This window comes from Apodemus sylvaticus, chromosome 1 (genome assembly GCF_947179515.1).
Source record: "Apodemus sylvaticus chromosome 1, mApoSyl1.1, whole genome shotgun sequence".
NCBI lineage: Eukaryota > Metazoa > Chordata > Mammalia > Rodentia > Muridae > Apodemus > Apodemus sylvaticus.
In genome coordinates, this window is record NC_067472.1 from 87,097,212 (window position 1) to 87,117,549 (window position 20,338).

Consider the following 20,338-nt stretch of genomic DNA (forward strand, 5'->3'; position numbering starts at 1 on the left):
AAGAGACAGTCTTATTCTGGGGCATGTCACAATCTCTCAGAGACTACACAGAAACAGTCCCTGGATGTGGGCTACAGAAATGGGAAGAAGATGTTCAGGAGACACTTTCCAAGACCAAGGAAGCCAGGCCTTGGAACTTCCACTCTGTGGAACCTGGCATAGTAGTGTACACCTTTACTCATAGTACTTGGGAGACAGAGGCAGAACCCTGTGAATTGCAGGCCAGCCTGGTCTACACAGTAAGTTCCTGTCTGAAAAGAAAAAGGAGCAGCCCCCCTTTAGGAGTTAAAACACTGACTCTGACGGGCAGTGGTGGCGCATGCCTGTAATCCCAGCACTCTGGGAGGCAGAGGCAGGTGGATTTCTGAGTTTGAGGACAGCCTGGTCTACAGAGTGAGCTCCAGGACAGCCAGGGCTATACAGAGAAACCCTGTCTCGGAAAAAAAAACAAATCCAAAAAAACAAAAAACAAAAAACAAAAAACAAAACAAAACAAAAAACCCAAAAGACAACAACTCAATAAGTTCAGTGCCAGTTACGTGAGAATGAAACCCACATTTGGATCTGCATGTGAGAGCCAGGTGGGTTGTCCATGTCTGTAACTGTAGTAAAGGACAAAGGGGAACAGGATCACCAGAGCTCCCCAGCGCCAGCCAAGCAATTGGTAAGTTCCAGGTTTAGTGAGAGACTGTCGCAGAAACAACTGGAAAGTATAAAGACACTTGACATCAATCTCTGTCCTAGACACACACACACACACACACACACACACACACAGTGTTGGGCAGATAGCTCATGGCCTGGAATTTGCCTAGCACATATAAGGCCCTGAGTTCCATTTCTATCACCATAAGAAACTGATCCTACAAATCTTCAGGCCTCTTCCTGGGGAGTCTAAAGCAGAGATAGACAGATAGTGGCTCAGGACTACAGACTTTTGGATTAAGAGATAAATCAGCTGATAGAGGGCTTGCTAACCTGTGTGAAGCCCCAGCACTGCATTAACTGGGCATGATGGTACATGTCTGCAACCCCAGCACTCTGCAGGTCTAGGGACACAGAGGCAGCCAGAGCTACATGGAGAGCAAACAAAATGGGGCCCAGGTCCTGTTCAGCTACAGAGGGAATTGAGGCCAGACTACAAGAGACCCTGGCTAGAGATACAGCTCAGTGGGTAGCGTGCTTGCTGCACAAACACGACGACCTGAGCCCATAACCCAAGCTCCTATGTAAAACCTACACCCAGCCCAACCCTGCAGTGCAGTGTGACAGATACACAGCTGGTGTGCCTGTCACACTGCACTGCAGGGTTGTGCTGGGCTTGCACAGACTGGCAAATCCTTGGAGTTCCTGGGCAAGCCAGATTAGCTGGACTGGTGGGTGAGCTCCAGATTTAGTCAGGAGCCCTATCTTCAAAATAAGGTGAAGAGTGATTAAGGAAGACTCCCAGGGCCACGCTCGGCCTCTACTTGCACAAATACGTTCATGTGCACACAAGCACAACAAGAGACAGTGAGACAGTGCCTTCGCTGTCTGTGAAATGGGGCATGCCGAGAGCTGGCCAGGACGCTGCTACCTTTGTCTATGTGGTAAAGATAGGTGTCCTGGCTCATGGCAGACAGCAGGTGCAGGACAGAGGTGTAGATTCGGATTTTGTCATCACTACTGTCCTCCCAGGTATAGTCCTGGATCACGTTGAGGAGTTCTCGAACCAGAAAAAGGACTCCATGTTCTGGATGATCCTGGTGGAGAGGAAAAAAAAAAAGACAGATAAGCCCAGCGGATCAGCTAAAGCGCCCACCAATCGAGCTTCCCTTAAGTAGGCGCTGAGATTGCAGCCCCTGTTGCTTCCTAAGGGCAGGGCCTCGCATGAGCTTAGGAAAACGGCACAGAGATTTCAGGCTGGGGACATGAGCAGCAGCCTCACTTTTGGGTCCAAGGAACAACAAGCAATCACCTATCAGACCAATGGCCTGTGCTTCCATGATTATTCCTTTGTCTCCCATGCACAGTGGGAGAAGCAAGTCACATATGCCTAATTACAAAAAGATACTGTGGGTCCTCAGAAGATGACATGGCAGAAGCCACTGCACTGACTTTAAGTGCAGTCCCACTCCCAAGGATGCTTGCCAGTAGCCAGGGCTGATCTGGGCTCCTTCCATGAGAGGGAAGACCCAAGGGGCCACTCAAGGTTGGCGCCAAGTGTGCTGCACATAGACTGCACACAATCTTTCCAAAAAGGGTTGCAACACAAAAAGGTGGGCAGCTCGATGCCATTCCCAAGGTGTGGCTCTCCTGCTGAAGGTCCTTAGAGCCCTTACTTGCAGGACTAAATGCCCAGCTGGCCCCACCAGCCCTCGTCACAGCACTGGGTCCTCGCAGGGAACACTCCAACAGGTTTGGAAAAGAAGGAGCAGAGCAGAGGAGGAATATTTGCACAGCTGGGGCCAGCATGAGGCCAGGCAACAGGCCCGGGGCCAGGAAGGAAGATACTGTTGTTATCCCAGGCTGAAAGGGTAAGGTGCAGGTGGGGGCACTGTTGGGACCCGAAGAGCTGGAGGCTGCCTGCCACAAGCTGGAGCCTTGCGTGGAGGGGTGTGGCCACTGGCACAGCATGGCTGGGAATCGATCCTGAGGTGACAGGCACTGAGCATGGGTATCCTCACACACTCTGGTCTGCAGGCTGTGTCTGTTGGCCGGATGGGCTGGAAGCCAGGTGAGTCTCCAGAAGCCCCTTTCCCAGCACTGACTGGTTAGTGCACAAAATCACCTGGCACTTCCACAGCCGAACAGTAAAGAATGCTCCCTGTATAAGTCCCAATCCAGCATCAATTAAATGGGGTCAGCTTTGCCAATCAAGAGCATCCTCTTCCATAGCTAGGGAGCCAGTTTCCCTTAAAATTACATTTGTGTGTGTGTGTGTGTGTGTGTGTGTGTGTGTGTGTCTGTATACACTGTCATGCCAGGGCATATGTGGAGATCAAAGAACAACATTAGGGAATTGGCTCTCTCTTACTATCAGGTGGGTACAGGGGAATGAATTCTAGTCCTCAGGCAGGTGCCATTACCGGCTGAGCCTTCTCACTGACTCAGGAAGCCCTTTTTGTATTTCTTGTATCAGCAAGAGGATGCATGATGCTCAGACATCAAACGATGTGAGCTACGTACATCTGAACCACCCAGGCGAGGCTGCCTGCTAGTCCGTCCCAGCTGTAGCTCTCCGCTGCCTTCCTGTGCTTGCAGCTGTTTCTAACTAGGCAATTTAGGTTCAGCTAAGTGGATACTAAAATACATTTTTTTTTTTTTAATTTAAGGATCAGCCTTGGGAAGAGATCACAGTCTGAATATTTTAGCAACTTCATGTCAGCACGCATGTTCCCACCCTGTGGGAGAACAATGAACACACTTTCAGAGAGGTGGGGCCATGGGCAACGGAATTTGGGGAATGGTTGGGTTGAGTACTCCTGCGGGCTTCAGCTCATTACCAAAAAGGAGACAGGTTATGTCCATGGTGCTGCAGCAAAGAGGGCAACAGCGCATGTGAGTCCCGGCAGGGGCACTTATTGGCCAATGACCTTTCACCTTGGTGAATTATTGTCCACTTCGGTTCAATGTTTTGAGTGCATATTTATGAACTGCTGGCTGGTTCTTCAGAAGGATATATGATTAAGTGAATGTAGGCAAGGGCTGGGTGCAAAGGAGCCAGAACCTCAACGGGCTGGGAGCAAGCAAGACAGAAGGGCCCTGGGGTGGGAAGGTGAAACAGGAGAGACAGCCTCGGCAGCCAGGAGGCTGTCAGCAGGTGCCTGTGTCTCCTCACTTCCCAGGTCAGGGTTGCATGGCCTCATAAATCCCAGTGGCTCTGGTGTGCACAGCACCCTACCCCCCCACCCCCTACCCCCCACCTCCTCACCCCCTCCATCCCCCTACCTCCCCACCCTCTACCCCCCCACCCCCTCCACCCCCGTTTGGGCTTTCATTCACAGCGTTCCCCGCCTTGAAGCCTTCTCCTCTCACCTTGCACCAAGAGCTCATTTTCCTTCTAATCTCAGCTGAAAGTAACCATCTTGGGCATGGCTTCTCTCACCACCTGGGAGCTCATCTGGCCTTTTCTCTTCCCACCATCCTCACAAAGTCAACCAGCAGTGAGTGACCTGGAGTACTCCTTGGTGACGCCTGTGTGTGTGTGTGTGTGTCCGTCCCAGCAACTCCTAAAACCACAAAAGTACCCAACCCCCACGAGTGAGTCCCTGTAGTGCCTGGCACTTCTTACAGATGGAGTTAATTGTGTTTGATATTAAGCCTGACTTCCTCTTAGGGGGCACTTCCTCGATTCCCAGATTAGGAGATTGTCATAGGTAGGATGAGGGAAAGCAAAGGGTGAAACAGAACATGGACGTCTCGCTGTCTCTGTAGCTGCTTTTGATAAGGACAAAAAATCGTATCTCCCCAGCGCAGTCTCAGTGATCAGGGAGTCCTAACATTTCTAGTTCCCATAAATCCCAACACAAACTTAGGACTCTGAAGTCACATTGCTAAACTTGCTATGCCAGTTTCTACTTTATTCATCCTGCCAAAGGATCTTAATGAAACGTCTGTTCCAATGTATGGAGAAGGTGTCTACAGACAGCAGTGAGGCATAGGGAATAACTTAGCAACCTGGGACTCCACTTGGAAGGGACTAGACACACCCCACTCCTAACAACGTACTTAGCAGTCCTGCTGGTAACCTAGAATACCATCCCCAACCTTCGTGTACATCCCACTCCAAACAATAAAATAAATCAATCTCTTCTCCCCTAAAACCCACCAAAAACTTCCCTCTTGTGAATAGTTTCTATCCAGGTATGAAAGGCAGAGAACCAAACTTGCTTAGTTGCATGCAAAGTAAGACAAACTGTCCCCTAAGTGAACTTTTAGGGAAAATGTCCTGTTTACTCTCTTTGAGCATACATATCAAATATGCGTATGATTAAAATATGATGCATTCTGGGAAGGGACATGCACGTGAGCAAAAACTTACATAATCCAAGCTTGTCAATCAAAACCGAGAGCCACCCACTCTATACCCCTGAACAACTGAACTCTCTTGAGCCCCATATAATACTAGGGCCCCTGAGTACCCTTAGCCATTTGGCTTGCTGTAGCTACCACATAAGCTGCCAGTACTGTCTGGGGATCCATCCAGGTTCTGGAGGAGATACTAGCATACCTGTGTCTATGGCAATACTGCTATAATGGTCAAGGTGTGGGAACCACCTACTGTTTCTGCAGATGAATGCGTAGAAAAAGAAAGTCTATGCACACAGTAAAAGGTAGGAAACCTTCAACAGTCAAGTCTGTAGGACGTGACAAAATGAAGCAAGCTTGAGAGCTAAGCTAAGTGAAACAGACCAGGCCCAAGTACAAGCACTGCCTGAGTTCTTTTAGAGAAATCTAAAACTGTCTTAGTGGTGAATGGCTATTACAAAGGGTGGGAAGAGGAATGGGGAAGTAGGCACCAACAAGCCTAAAACTTCCAGTAAAGCAAACTGAGACATGCCCGAGATCTCCAGGACACCATTTTCCATGAGGTCAGTGACTACACAGCTTACTTGAGAGTGGAGCTCATGTTTCATGGTACCATACTAAAATCAAAGTCTCAAACAGTAACGAAAGCACACTCAAAGCTGTCACAGAAGAGGAGCCAGTCTGAACAGGTAAACGTGGGAGGGGGAGCTTTTTCATGCAAAATCCCATCAAGGTGCTATGGCCCTCGGGTGTCTCATCTGATCACCCCTCAGCCTTGGTGTCTCAGAAGGAACCTCGCTCTTAGTCCCAGGAGGCTGGATTCCAGTCATGCCAGAAACCACACAAGTACCTAGCCCTATTGACACTACTTTTTCTTACACCTACATGCATGATAATGTTTAACTTACAAATCAGACACAGTAAGTTTCTTAGTTCCTTTCCTGTTGCGATGATAAAAAAAATGTCCTGACAAAAATGGCCTTAAGAACTAGGTTTGTTTGGCTACAAGTCCACACTGGGGGTGGGGGTGGAGGTGACATCAAAGCTGCAGAAACCCAAAGCAGCGGCCACATCACATCACAGCCAAGGGCAGACATCAATGAATTAACAAACGCTGGATAATTTTCCAAAACACACCCACAGGCCAACCTGACCTTCCCAGGTGATTCTAGACTATGTCAAGTTGACAAGACTACACTAATTAACAATAACCAATGGTAAATTAGAATAAATTTAACAGCATCTGTAACAAAAGTTAAGATGTTTTTCTTTTCTAATTAAGTTGAAAACGTCTACCTTTTCACAGAAAGGACCACTGTAACTTTAATTTTCTTAAATCCTATTTTTAACAATAGCTCTTAAATGCTCTTTAACCTCCCTTGTAGCCCACCACCCACCAGAGGTAGTGGGAAAGAAATGTTACAGGGGAAGTGGACCTGCTTAGAAAGGTTCTTTGGAGCAACTTCTATCTGTGTTGTCTGGAAATCAGCAGTTCAGTTCAGAGGTCAGCAGCGGCAGCTTGATCCACTCACAAACACTTCCCGGATACACCGGCAGTCCAATTTGATAAAGTTGGATTAGCAACGGAGGTGACAAGATCTAGCAGAGACAGCCAGGCCTCAACTGGAGTCGGCAGGAGGGACCAACAGGAGGGACCAGCAGGAACACCAGGAGAAGTTCTTGGCAGTGCATCTCTCAGGGAAGTGAAGACCAGGGAAGACTCGAGACCCACAAGTGTCGCACAGCTAACTAACTGTACCAGCAAACCAAGCTCTGTCTCCATCACTCTGTGGAGTCCACTTATACCTTCCAAATGTCACGTGTCCTCCATGAGTCTTGCCTCAGCAAGTACATCAATCAGCCCAAGTTCATGGAAGTAGCAAGAAACTGCAGTACAGCACCAGGGATTTTTGTGTTTATTTTTTTGGTGTGTTTCTCTCTATGGAGTCTGGACAAATGCAGCTCAACTACTCAGTGTAAGCCAGACCAATACATGTGTGTTGTTAGCAAAGACTCCTTTACCATATGTCCTTCTACAAGCTTGCTTTAGCAGAAATCCTCTCTCCTGGGTCTGCTTCAATGAAATGTTCCTTCACGAGTCTGCCTTACCCTTTCACATCTGTGTCCACGTTAACAAAATGTTCCTTCACGTTTGGCCCAGCAAAACATTATCCACTGAAAACAGAATGTAAACTAACAGGTGCCTCTGTCCTAAGGCTACCTCTCCTAAGGGTGAAGAGCTGTTAACCCCAATGGTTCTGAATGAACAGAGCATGGCGGCCTCTCTGACTCATATCACCTGTGAAGGACCCTGGAGGAGACAAATCCTGCTCTGCTACTGAAAGAATAGAAAATATGGCCTAACTCCAGTCTTCTAAGGAGCCCCAAAGTGCTCTTTGTTAGAAACTAGGTAAAAGGTCACAGTCCAGAGCCCGCCCTTTAAGAGCTAGGCAGAAAGGCCTTGAATAGGTGATCCTGGTCCCGTAAGGTAACAGGAAATGAGCTAAGCTTATCTTGCTTCTGTAAGCTGCCTAGCCATTACCCTTATTCAGGAGTTCATGCAGCTATAGACATCCAAGAAAATAGGAAACTAATTGGTCCACTGAGCGCAGGCTCCAATAATTTAAACTGATTGGCCTAAAAACTATGGAGTGGTACAAATCAATTGGCTTGCACTTCACGGGCTCTCCATGCTAAGAAATGATTGGTTTGTGATTCGAGGGCTTTGTTGTAAACTTATAAAAGCTGTCGCAATTCGACACTGGGGTCCACAGTCCTCTAACCCTGTGCGGTGTACGGCTGTGGAACCCAGAGTTCTGGAATAAAAGAAATCCTCATGTTATTGCATCAAGACCGTTTCTCGAGAGTGATATGGGTGTCACCTTCCGAGGTGTGGGGTGCTGGGGCGCCCTTGGTTTTGGGGGGTCTTACACTACAACTACCTGCACAGCCCTAGGTACAGCCTTTTCAGTTCTAGGTGTCTCTATAAGTGAAACAGAGTTATGTGTTCCTACGTTACAGGGTTCAGGGAGGATTCTCAGAGGCTATGTAAGTACCCATGAAGGGTTTTGGCACAGCACCAAACAAGTGCATGTTCCTGGGGCCAAAATTGGGAGAGAGCTCAGTAGGTAAAGTGTTTGTTACACAAGGCCCTGAGCTATATAACCAACACCCACAGAAAAGCCAGGAGCAATGGGTGTCTCTACCTGTACAGTACTGGGGATGAGAGACAGCTCCCTGGGCTTGCTGGACAACCATTCCTCCTAACTAGTGAACTCCAGCCTCATTTAGAGACCTTGTATCAAGAACTGAGACAACAAGGAAGATACTGATGTTGACCTCTGACCTCCACACGTATGCACCCTCAGTCCTCAGACTGCAGTTGCTCTTCACTGCCTGCATCTCACCAAAGTGCAGTCTTTGATACCAGGAAAAGCAGGAAAAGCAACGAAGTCCCACTCATAGCAAAAGGTGTTTTCTCCATGCCTATGTGTCGGGCTGGCATCTGGAATGAGGTTTTAACTGTCTCTTCAGATGCCCAGGGGAGCCGGGAGGAGATGCGCACCCTGCGTGCTCATGCTCAGGGCAGCTGCTCCCAGCTCTACCTTAACAGATGATAGAATATCAGCGTGAACGGCAGGAGCCAATTCCTCGAGGGAAACCACAAACCTGTGTTTGCTTGAACTTTTTTTGTGGAAAACTCACTCCAAGTGCTTTCCGTCATCCCAGAGGAAGCAAAAGTGGCAGCAGGCTAGATTCTGCCCTCTGGTCACCAGCATGTGACCGCAGGGAGGGAGGCTCTGGCTTACAGCATGCTTTCTTTCTTAAGTATGATTTCACTCAACCTGCACGGCAGTCCTGCGAGGCAGGCATTTCCATGACACTTTGGAAAGATGACAGGCAAGACTTGGAGGAATTACAAAACCATCTCCAAGGCCCCAGAGCTAGCGGTCATGGAGTCAGGACTAAACCCAAGTTTGAGATTCTGAGGAGAAGGCTTTCAGAGAGACCCTTGCTGCTTTCAGCACGTGGTAAAACACCTCAACAAATCACCAGAACAATCACCATCAAGAGCTTCCTTAGAACCTTGGGCTTTTCCTCGGCTCTACTTGCATGACAAACAACCAGGTCCCACAGACAGGAGGCTCCCACAGACAGGAGGCACTGACCTGACTGCAGAGCACGTGATCAAGTGTCCAGGGAAGGGACTCCGGGAGCCCCTGCAGCTCTACCACTTGACCTTACACCGCTCCCCAGGACGCTCCCTATCACAAAGACAATCACAACCTCACCCAGAGCAGGTCTTGGAATCTGAACAGAGAGAGCCCACTGCTGAGTCATGTTTTGTTTTCTCAGCTTGATGGAGATACATAATCTGCACAGGGAACAATATGCCCATTCAGGTCACACAATTCAATGTCTGTTCCTGTATCCAGCGTTGTGTGGCTGTCACCACAATCGACTGAAGAGTATTTCATCACCCCTAAAGAAACCTGGGACCCAGCAAGTGCTGAGTCACTGCACAGCCCAAACTTGGCATGACAAGTCTCCAGGTCTAGTCCTGGGAGTGGCCCCTCCTGAACCACTGAGGGCAGTAATCTCCAGAGGGCCAGTTTCAACCTACTGAGAGAGATATCCAAGGGGAAACTTTAGGAACGTGCATTTGACAGGGAGACCCTGATGCACAGCCATTTCAAGGAAGAGCTTCTGGGGTATTGTTTTGATATTTGCTTTGCAGTTTTTTGTTTTTGTCAGGTGAAGCCTATAGATTCCTGGGGCTGTTATTTGTCAATCAGCAAATAAGACACCCAAGGTTTCAAGGGAACACGGTCATAGCGATGAAATCATGTGGCTACTTGTGAAAACCTATGGACTCTCTGTGGGGAGAGTTACCATGGTGCTTTTTAAGGAAGGGAGAAGAGCAGCAGCCTGAACTCTTTCAGAAGCAAGGTGGGTGCTGCGTGTGTTGGTGGAGAGGACAGCAGTAAGGCAGAATGCCATATGGGAGGTCTGCAGTAAGGTGGAGTACTGCATGGGAGGACTGCAGTAAGGCAGCATGCCTCATGGGAGGACTGCAGTAAGGCAGCATGCCACATGGGAGGACTGCAGTAAGGCAGCATGCCACATGGGAGGACTGCAGTAAGGCAGCATGCCTTATGGGAGGACTGCAGTAAGGCAGCATGCCACATGGGAGGACTGCAGTAAGGCAGCATGCCACATGGGAGGACTGCAGTAAGGCAGCATGCCTTATGGGAGGACTGCAGTAAGGCAGCATGCCACATGGGAGGACTGCAGTAAGGCAGCATGCCTCATGGGAGGACTGCAGTAAGGCAGCATGCCACATGGGAGGACTGCAGTAAGGCAGCATGCCTCATGGGAGGACTGCAGTAAGGCAGCATGCCACATGGGAGGACTGCAGTAAGGCAGCATGCCGCATGGGAGGACTGCAGTAAGGTGGAGTACTGCATGGGAGGACTGCAGTAAGGCAGTATGCCACATGGGAGGACTGCAGTAGGAGAATCTTGAGTTTCAGATGGTCTCACCTATACAGTGAGACTCTCAGATAAAAGAAAAAACAAAACAAAAAAACCAAAAGAGTGCTCACAAAACATGGGATGAGACAAATGGGAAGGGAAGGGGAAAGAAGAGGGAGGTGAGGAGAAAGGGCAGGTAGGCGGTGGGCAACAACTAAGAAAAGAAAAAGAAAGCCTTTGCCCCTGGGCCATAATAACAGAGTGTTACTCATTGCCTGCTCATGTCTCCCGGCGACAAAGCCCCAACCACTGCAGTGAGCATCAAGGCTCTCTGCATGCAGCTCCCAATCAGGTGAAAGGTAAATGTACCAGGACAGTTGGGAAAACAGAGACTCCATTTTGTTTCTTCATCCAAACTGGGTGTCAGGAAGCAGGTTCAAGACCAAGCTGAAAACCCCAGCTCTGGGACACCCCCCTCATCCTTCACAACCACAGGAGCCAGTGTCTACTGTGTCCAGTTCCAAAGAATCCTGCCACCCAAGAGCTTCACTGTGTGGCTACATGCTGTGTCCTCACCTGGTCCTCACCAGAACACTGGGAGCTGGCAGAAGATCACTCTAACTTTGTGGATAGGACACACACGTAAGTGTGTGCTCCCAAACATGTAGAGGAGAAAGAGCCAGCGCCCATCATGGTCCAAGGTCACTACACCCTTGCCTTGGCAGTGTAGAATACAGAGCACTGAATGTTAGTGCCTCCCCCACCCCAGATACACAGGCTCAAACCATGATCCCAATTAGATGATGTAATGGTTACATCATTGATTAATCTTGGCTGTCAACTTCTCAGACGTTGAATCAGCTAAAAGACACACCTGGTTGGAAATAACTAAGAGAGGATTCGGCAGTTAAGAGCACTGGCTGCTCTTGCAGATGGACCCAAGTTCAGTTCCCAGCCCTATAAAGTGGTTCATAACTGTGATTCCAGTTCAAGGGTATGTGATACCTTCTTCTGGCCTCTGTAGGCACCAGGCACATGTAGGACACAGATACATGCTGGCAAACACTCACATACGTAAGGTAAAATACTACGGGCTGGGTGTACGCAGGAGGCAGGGCACGGAGAGTGAAAACCACCTATGGCTCCCAAGAACATACCGGCACGATCAATAAGGTAGAGAAGAAATTGCACAGGAATTCCAGGAGGAAAGGTTCCGACGGCCGCAGCTTCCCGTCAATGCTGATCGTCTTTGGGACTTCTGGAACGAGGCTGATGGCGGCTTTGAAAAAAGCATCAGCTGCAAGACAAGAGTAGGGATAAGCATTCCAAAAAGTTCAAGGCGAGACCCTTCCTTAGCTTACTGGGGATCAGACAACCTGAGGGTTCAGTTTAGTCAGGAAGCCCAGCAGAAGGTCCTTCAAACCACCATGGATGAAGAGCTGCTGTCAACTAGAGCCACCAGGAAACACTATAGCTAACCAGGCTGAGACTGAAGAACTGAAACAGGGGAGACTTTCATGGACAGTCTAGAAAGTGGACTGAGGAGACAGCTGAGCCCATGAAACATCTGCTTACAAGGGCAAGGGCTTGAGTATGGATGTCCTGGTACCTATACAGAAGCAGTGCAGCAGGGTGTGGCTGTAATCCCAATATCAGGAAGGCAAAAAGAGGAGGGTCCCTGGGGCCTGATGAATGGCCAGTCTAGCCAATCACTGAGCTCCAGACCCAGGGAGAGCTCCCAGCTCAAAACAAAACAACAACAACAACAAACAGCCGGGCAGTGGTGTCGCACGCCTTTAATACCAGCACTTGGGAGGCAGAGGCAGGGGGATTTCTGAGTTTAAGGCCAGCCTGGTCTACAGAGTGAGCCCCAAGACAGCCAGGGTCACACAATGAAACCCTGTCTCAAAAAAACAAAAACAAAAAACAAACAAACAAAATAACAAAAAAAGGTAGCAAGTGGTAAAAGATGATACGGTCATAAACCTCTGGCCTCCACACACATGCTCCAAAGCAGGTATATATGCACACACATGTGCACACACCCACAAGAATTTGTACACAACACACACATACACATGTACCTGAGCTAGAACCTACACTGGTTTGGATCAATGAGTCCTTATGCTCACAGGTAAGGGAGGGCTGTCACCAAGACCGTTTCAAACCTGGGAAATTAGGTGTGAAGAGAGGCAGGACTCAGTTTATTCCTGTGCAGGTGGAAGGGTCTTAAGTGACTGGCAGAGCTACTGCTTGAAGTCTGATCTGATTCTCTCATAGCACAAAGAAACAACCACTGAGCTAGGCACTGTAGCTCGAACCTGTAACCCTATACTCAAAACAGGTGCAGCAGGAGGATAGATGCTGTGCTGCAAACCTGAAATCCCACACCCAAGAGGGTGACGCCGGGCTGTGAGATCCAGGGCACCTTGGGCTACACAGGAATTATTGTGATGGTAAAACAAGCCAACACACACTGACTTGGCTGAAGGAATAAATGTATGCAATACATATGTATGTGCACACACACACAAGCACAAGCATGCATGCATGCACGCACACACGCACACGTGCCTGTACACATGCATGCAAACACACACAAAGCTGTAGAGTTCTAACCAAGTAACATTTCCAGGGAATTATTTGAAAAGTAGAGATATTTAAGAGAGATATGAAATAACCTGTAAAACAAGAGGACTTCCAAAGCTGGGAGAAAGGAAAGAGGAGAGGAGGAGGGAGTGGGAGAAGCAGAGCTCTTGGGAAGGTAAAGAGGGGCGCTCTTTGTAGACCTGCCAAAGTACTGACCGTGATAAAATCCCTCAAGGCAAGCAATGACCAGAGAAATCAACCCTCCACTGCTCAGCCACATCAAACGGGTTCGCAGACTAGGTCATTTACTACCAGAAAATGACTTCCAATGACACGCAAGAATGCCGCAGCAGGGTGCAGAACCTTGGGTTAAAACAGGAACCCCCCAGTGGGCCTGAGGGGCTGGCTTGATGGCAGATGTTGGCTTCCCAAGGAACAGAGGGCTGTGGTAAACAAGAAAATCACGTGCCTGTACTCGAGGGGGCGGCTAACTTATCTTTTTTCAAGGAAACACAGCCTGAAGAGGTTCAACGTGGCGCCTCCTGTGAGGTGCTGAGCTCTGGGAGCTTCCCTGCCAGGCTGATGCCCACATCCCCTAATCGAAGGCTGCACAGGGCACTCTGGTGGGCACTGGAGGTGGGGGGGGGAGATGGAGAACAAGAACAGATGTCATAAAAGTAGCCAAGGGACCCATGAGCTAACTAATGAGCACTACTGCACAGGAGCCTGTTCCGGGCTCTGGGCTAGAATTAAGGGAGCAGCTGACCTCAGTCATGTTGAGGACGGAGGCAGTATGGAACTAGAAAAAAGGAAGGTACTTTCGAATTCAGCCTGCTTCATCTTCTATGCCTCTGAAGGAAACTACTCCCTTTAGAGAAAGGCAGATCCTTTCTGCTGCTCTGCTAGGGCAGTGTCTAAGAAGGTTTACTAAAAGTGTGCCATTTCTCCCAGCACGCCCATACTGAGGCAGGCAAGCACAGAAGGGAATAGCTTACTTCCCTGGGCCTCCATCTGCTTTGGCCTATGCACAAACCAAGCCCTCTTCTGCTAGTGCACCCGGCAGCCCACACCTCTCCAAACGATGCACCTGGTAGCAGCCAGTGGCAGCCTCGAGCCCCCTCCTGCACATACACCTGACTCTGACAATGCAGAGGTTTCTCTTCCCCTTAAGGAGTTAGGGAGAGCTCTTTCAATCTTACTCTAGTCATGGCCAGGTGGGAGAGCAGGAAGGTGGATCTGGCCTGAGCTAGTTTTAAGTACGCATGCAATAAAGCCGCCTGTGTCCTCCAAGCGAACTCATGGGAAATCCCATTTACCACCCTATGCCTATGCATAACTGGGCCTGCAAACAGTTAAAGTCAGATGCATTGTGGGAGGGACAGGATATATGAAGTGGAGAATGGTTATATAACATAATCTGTCAATCAAAATACAGAACCACCCCAAAAACTATGTTCCTCAGCAACCAAACTCCTTCTCTTCTTGAGTCCATAAAAATAGACACCAAACAGTAGCCTGTGTCACTGAGTATCTTTATTTGTAAATCTCGACAGTGTATTCCTCCCATTCTGTACTATAATTTCATGTATGAGTCTTCAGACACCCCAGAAGACAGCACAGGATCCCATCACAGATGGCTGTGAGCCACCATGAGGGTGCTGGAAATTGAACTCAGGATCTCTAGAAGGGCAGTCAGTGCCCTTAACCACTGAGCCATCTCTGTACTATCATTTCAGATAGTGTTCTTGCTGTTCTGTAATCTATGTGCCTTTATTCCATCTTTTTCCCCATTCTTCTTAAATTTTTTTCTTAGAATTTCATCCAAGGTATTTTGATCATATTTATCTATTCCCCAATTTTTCCAAGATCTATCTCTTCCCCCCCACCCCCCCCCCAATCCTCTCCACACTAGCTTTGTGTCCTCTTTGGTTTTTGAACCCATCAAGTACAGTTGGGGCTGCCCAGATACTCTTGGATACATGGCCTTCACTGGAGAACAGCCATCCCACCAGGCCTCACCTTTACAGAAAACTGAGTCTCCCTTATTTCTTCTTTAAAAAAATGCCAAGAATCTGGAAACCCCTGGCTAAGACCCTGAAGGAACCTGATGTTACTGGACAACACTATGAACAGTGTTAACATCACTTGAATGTACATTTAAAATGTAAGTGCTCAGGCTAGTGAGATGGCTCAGTGTGAAACACTTACTGTACAAGCCTAATGTCCCGAGCTCCACTCCTGAGATTCACGTAAAGGTGGAAAGAGAGAACACAAAAAGGTTGTCATCTGATCTCCACATGTTTACTGTGGCAGACACACACTCACACCCTGCAAACAATTACACAATAAAAATAAATAGCTGGAGCCGGGAGGTGGTGGCGCATGCCTTTAATCCCAGCACTTGAGAGGCAGAGGCAGGCGGATTTCTGAGTTTGAGGCCAGCCTGATCTACAGAGTAAGTTCCAGGGCAGCCAGGACTACACAGAGAAACCCTGTCTCGAAAAACCAAAAATAAAATAAAATAAAATAAAATAAAAATAAAAATATAAATAAAATAAAAATATAAATAAATAAAATAAAACTGGATTTGAAGCCTGTTGCACAGGAAAGAATTATGCCTCATATAATCCTAGACACAAGCCTACGGCAGGGGAGGCCTAGACCCTATGGTGGAATCTGCTTCTTACATTCTTAAATGATTATGCTGTCAGATTGCCTTCTAAATATTTGTCTTTATGCTCAAAGACCTTGTTTATCTGGTCAGAGAAGCTTCTGTTTAGCAATGGGCAACAGTCAGTGGAGAGACGCACAGCTGGTCAGTGCTAAAAGGGTGGAGCACTCAGCATAAAGAAAACATCTGCACTGACCCCACCTCCATCCATCATGGCTTGGGAACATCCTGGAAGAGGAGGCAGGAAGAATGCAAGAGCCAGAGGACGGGAAGGCACTGTGAGATGCTGATTTCTGGACAAGACATGGCTGTCACACCGGAACTCAGCAGCTGTGTTATCTGCCTGAGATCTTCCTAAGACCAAGAGAGCCAAGAGCCCAGCATAGAATCTCCATGCCCTGAGCTTTACTGAGACGCAACTGGCAGTTGATAGCTGCTGGGAGAGGTCCCCCATGCTCCGGTGGGTGTCCACATCCACGTACATATGTCTAGTACTTTACCTCAGCTCATCGGGTCACCAGTACACAAACAGACAAACATCAACTTGGAAGGAGGATCAGGTTGAAGGGGAAAAATAGGGGCATTAGATAGATATATTTCATCATATACATGCATGAAATTATCAAAAATAAAGAAAAGTTAAATATATAAGAAAATCTAGCCCAATTATTTCAAATTAAGTTTTTATGTTATGTATACTTAACCACAATAAAAAAGACAAAAGAACCAGAACCCCTGACATTATCCTGCTTCCCAGCCCTCCCAGCAGAGGCAGGTGCCAGGCTCTACCATGTCTAATACAGAGAAGTCCATGGTACCCATGCCTGGTGACTCTGCTGCCCTGGAAAACTTTTCTGAAGATCCGGGGAGCAGAGCGCTTCAAAGGAGGACCTGAAACTGCTCCAAACAATGGACGTGGAGCCGTTACTGTTTTCCTGTGTGTGTGCCTGTTGCCGAGTGGCCCGCAGGTTACTGTTTCCCTGTGTGTGTGCCTGTTGCAGAGTGGCCCGCAGGTTACTGTTTTCCTGTGTGTGTGCCTGTTGCAGAGTGGCCTGCAGGTTACTGTTTTCCTGTGTGTGTGCCTGTTGCTGAGTGGCCCGCAGGTTACTGTTTTCCTGTGTGTGTGCCTGTTGCAGAGTGGCCTGCAGGTTACTGTTTTCCTGTGTGTGTGCCTGTTGCCGAGTGGCCCGCAGGTTACTGTTTCCCTGTGTGTGCCTGCTGCCCAGTGGCCCGCAGAATGTCTGTTATTATTTCCCATTAAAGTGGCAGCAGCTTTGTCCTCGGCTCCTCTTACTCACCCCACCCAGCTCTTATTTAAAGGAGGAACTCAGTTATTTAAGGGCTAGGCACAAATTTCCAAGGCAAATTCTTACTCCATTCCCAGAAGGCGCACCCCATACAAAAAAATGTCTGGGAGACTTCTCCATGTCCACTTAGTAAACAAAACTCAGTTAAAAAAAAAATGTCTGCAAATGAAAACAAGTTTTTCTCAGTCTAGAGTTGAAACATCAAGTTTTCTCTTTACAATAATAATAGCAACAACAAAACACATGATTGTAACATTTAAGATTTTTAACAGATGGCAGCCCTCACTATGTGGACCAGACTGGACTGTTTTCAAGCTCTTAGGCTAAATAAAGCCATCTTCCCATCTCAGCCTCCAGCTGCTGGGGATGCAGGTGTGAGTCACTGAGCCAGCTAATATTTGGTACCACAGAGCACTTTATTCTATAGCTATAAAAGCTGCAGAGGACACTGCCTTCAAGAGAAGACATACCAGGTGTGTTTCTTTAAAAAAAGAAAAGATGAACAAATAGGAGGGGGAACTGGATTCTCCTTCATACAGAATGTCCTCCTGGGGCTCGGGCGGAGCAGCTCAGTTGACGGAGTGTTTACCAGGCATGCAAGAAGCTAAAGGTTCAATCCCCCAGCACTGCATAAAGCCAGCGTAGTAGCGCGTGCCTCTAAGTCCAGCACTGAGGAGCTGGAGACAGGTGATCAGAAGTTCATCTCGGGCTGCATCCCTAGTCTGAGGCCAGTTTGGGACACGTAAGACCCTGGACAAGTCCTTGCCACAACTCCCCCTCAAAAAGGAGAAAACAGAAAAGGCACACCCTGCACCTCAGCACGGCACCTGGCCCACAGTCTCCAGACATTTGCTGCTGCTCCAATTCCCTACCTCCCTTCTCAGCTTCCTTGCCCTCCTTGACTGCGTGGTGAGTTCAAGGCCAGCCTGTGACACATGAGAACCTGCCTCAGGAAGCAATTATCCTGGGTCCCTGCAGTCTTAAGGAGGCCATCCCAGGTCTCAGGAAGAGCAGCACTCAAGCCAAGTCCACCCTAAGTACTGACCTGGATCCTGGTCTGCAGGACCCTACAGAGCACATGTGTCCAAGAAAGCTCCCCGAGGCTAAACCTGCTCCATGGTCCCAGGTCTCCAGGCGACCCCACTGCAGCACTGTCTCACATGGTGCCCCTGGGCCTCTTCTGGACACTGCTGCCCCTGGAATCCATTTTCTGTTTTGTGACCCATTTCCCTAAATCTGTCTGTCTCAACAATAGAATTTCATGCTCTAAGACAATGGATCTCAACCTTCCTAAGGCTGTGACCTTTAATACAGTTCCTCCTGTTGTGGTGACCCCCATGCCCACCATAAATTTTTTGTTGTTGTTGCTGCTGGTTGTAGTGGTAAGCGCCCTTGATTCCCAGCACTCAGAAGACAGAGACAGGTGGCTCTCTGTGAATTCAAGACCAGCCTGGTCTTCAGAGCAAGTTTTAGCACAGTCAAGGCTACTATACAGAGGAACCCTGTCTTGAAAAAAAAGTGTGATGCTACTTCATAACTGTAATTTTGCTACTTTTATTTATTGTAATGTAAATAAATATCTGATATGCAGGTCTGATATACAACACAGGCTCCCCCACCCTCAAAGGGCTCACTGCAGCCACTGTAGCACAATCAATGAATTCTAGGCTAGTGAGATCCTGCCTCAAAAAAGTAAGGGGACGGCTCTGGAGGAACAAAACCTGATACTGACCTGGGACTTCACATGCAAGAATACACACAGGTGCATTACATACTCTCACACACAAGCACACACACACATGTACACACACTCACACAAGCATGCACCAGATCCTGAAAACTGGAACCATGAAGATGACTCTGGCAAGGCCACAGGGTCCTGAGGTTTAATCCTGTGACCGCGTACCTGTGCTTCTGCAATAGAATCTACTCTTAAAGCGATTGCGTTTGAGGGCATGAGGGCCACTATTTCAGTGATGCCAAAACAGAGCCAGCTTTACAGAAGTGCAAATGCCCAGAGACACTTAAGTGGCATATTCATTATGGCTTAATTGTTCCCAGTGACAGCTTAATACAACCTTGTCTTCGCCACACGGATTGGGCAGCATGCCCTTTCCGTTCACGGTGGACATCAAGATTTAATGTGAAGGCCCACTGGAGACACGCACATTATTTCCATTTCATCAGCACCAAACCAAAGCTCCAAAGGGTGTCAGTCTACACTCTCCCGCTCATCTCCGAGTGTCCGGGACTCTGCACTGAGCCAGGCTTGCTCAGTTACCCCATCTGTGTGAGACAGGGCAGGGAAGGAACTTTCTGTCCTCCCCGCAAAGCACCCAGAAGGCTGTGCATTCTGTCTGTGACTAGCAAGCCTAGTTTTCCTTAAGCACCAGGGATTAAGTATGGCAGCTCACGGATGCCACCTCAGCACTTGGGGGATGAGGCAGGAGGATGTGGAGGTCAAGGTCATCTGGCTTTGGAGCAAGTTTGAGGTCAGTCTAGGCTACCAGTGACTCTGTCTCAAAAAATAAACAAAAGCCAACCAGCCTAGGGAAATGAACCCTTGAGAAAGTGCTCGTTATGCGTCTGAGGCCCTGAGGTCATATCTCTAGCACCCATGTAGAGCCCAGTATGACAGCCCAACCAATGCTCCCATGCTAGTCAGCAAAAGACCCTGATTCAAAGCAAGAATGTCCTCTGAACTTCCACACGCACACCATGACATGTATGCACCTGCACTCACACACAAAAACACACACATACACCATATAAACACACATGTGGCGTGTTTATTTCTTCCACAAGTGTATCAAAAAGGCAGTCTATGGTAACAGGCATGTAGTACCACATACATCTTGGATTCGGAAGGAAAATTTGTGTTGTTATGAAGGGACTGCTCTTAATAGCAGTGCTTTCAAGCCTCCATAAGAGATGCCAGGGTTGCTCTCAGCCTTGGTCAGAGAAGCTCCCTTGTAGTGAGGCAGAGATGCAGAGCTGCCCAGAGTGCTGAGAAGAGGAGGCTTAGTGCTTAGCCCCAAACAGAACCTCTACACCAATACCTCACCTCAGTGTGACAGTCCCCACCAGGGCCTGGGAGCACCAATAAAAAGGAGGTGCAAAGAATGGGAGAAAGCTGGCTTCCCCCACTACCACCACCACCACCAGGAGCTAGCAGTTGCCAACAGCTCCCCAGCTACGGGTGGGGCCTTGTGCCTGCCTCCCTTCTCTAGGCTGAGTTTTTGTCTGGTCTGGACACACACAAGTAGGTGCTGTGAATGCTGCTACGG

At 48.5% G+C, this 20,338-nt stretch overlaps 1 protein-coding gene across 1 annotated transcript in view; it reads right to left on the reverse strand.

Moving 5' to 3' along the window:
• Vps35l (VPS35 endosomal protein sorting factor like) overlaps window positions 1-20,338 on the reverse strand; it is a 98,407-nt gene that overhangs the window by 6,983 nt on the left and 71,086 nt on the right. The window contains exons 27-28 of the mRNA XM_052200373.1: window positions 11,642-11,781; window positions 1,577-1,742 (exon numbers count right to left, since the gene is read on the reverse strand). Of these exons, the coding sequence (XP_052056333.1) occupies window positions 1,577-1,742; window positions 11,642-11,781 (306 nt within the window). The remainder of the gene's footprint in view (window positions 1-1,576; window positions 1,743-11,641; window positions 11,782-20,338) is intronic.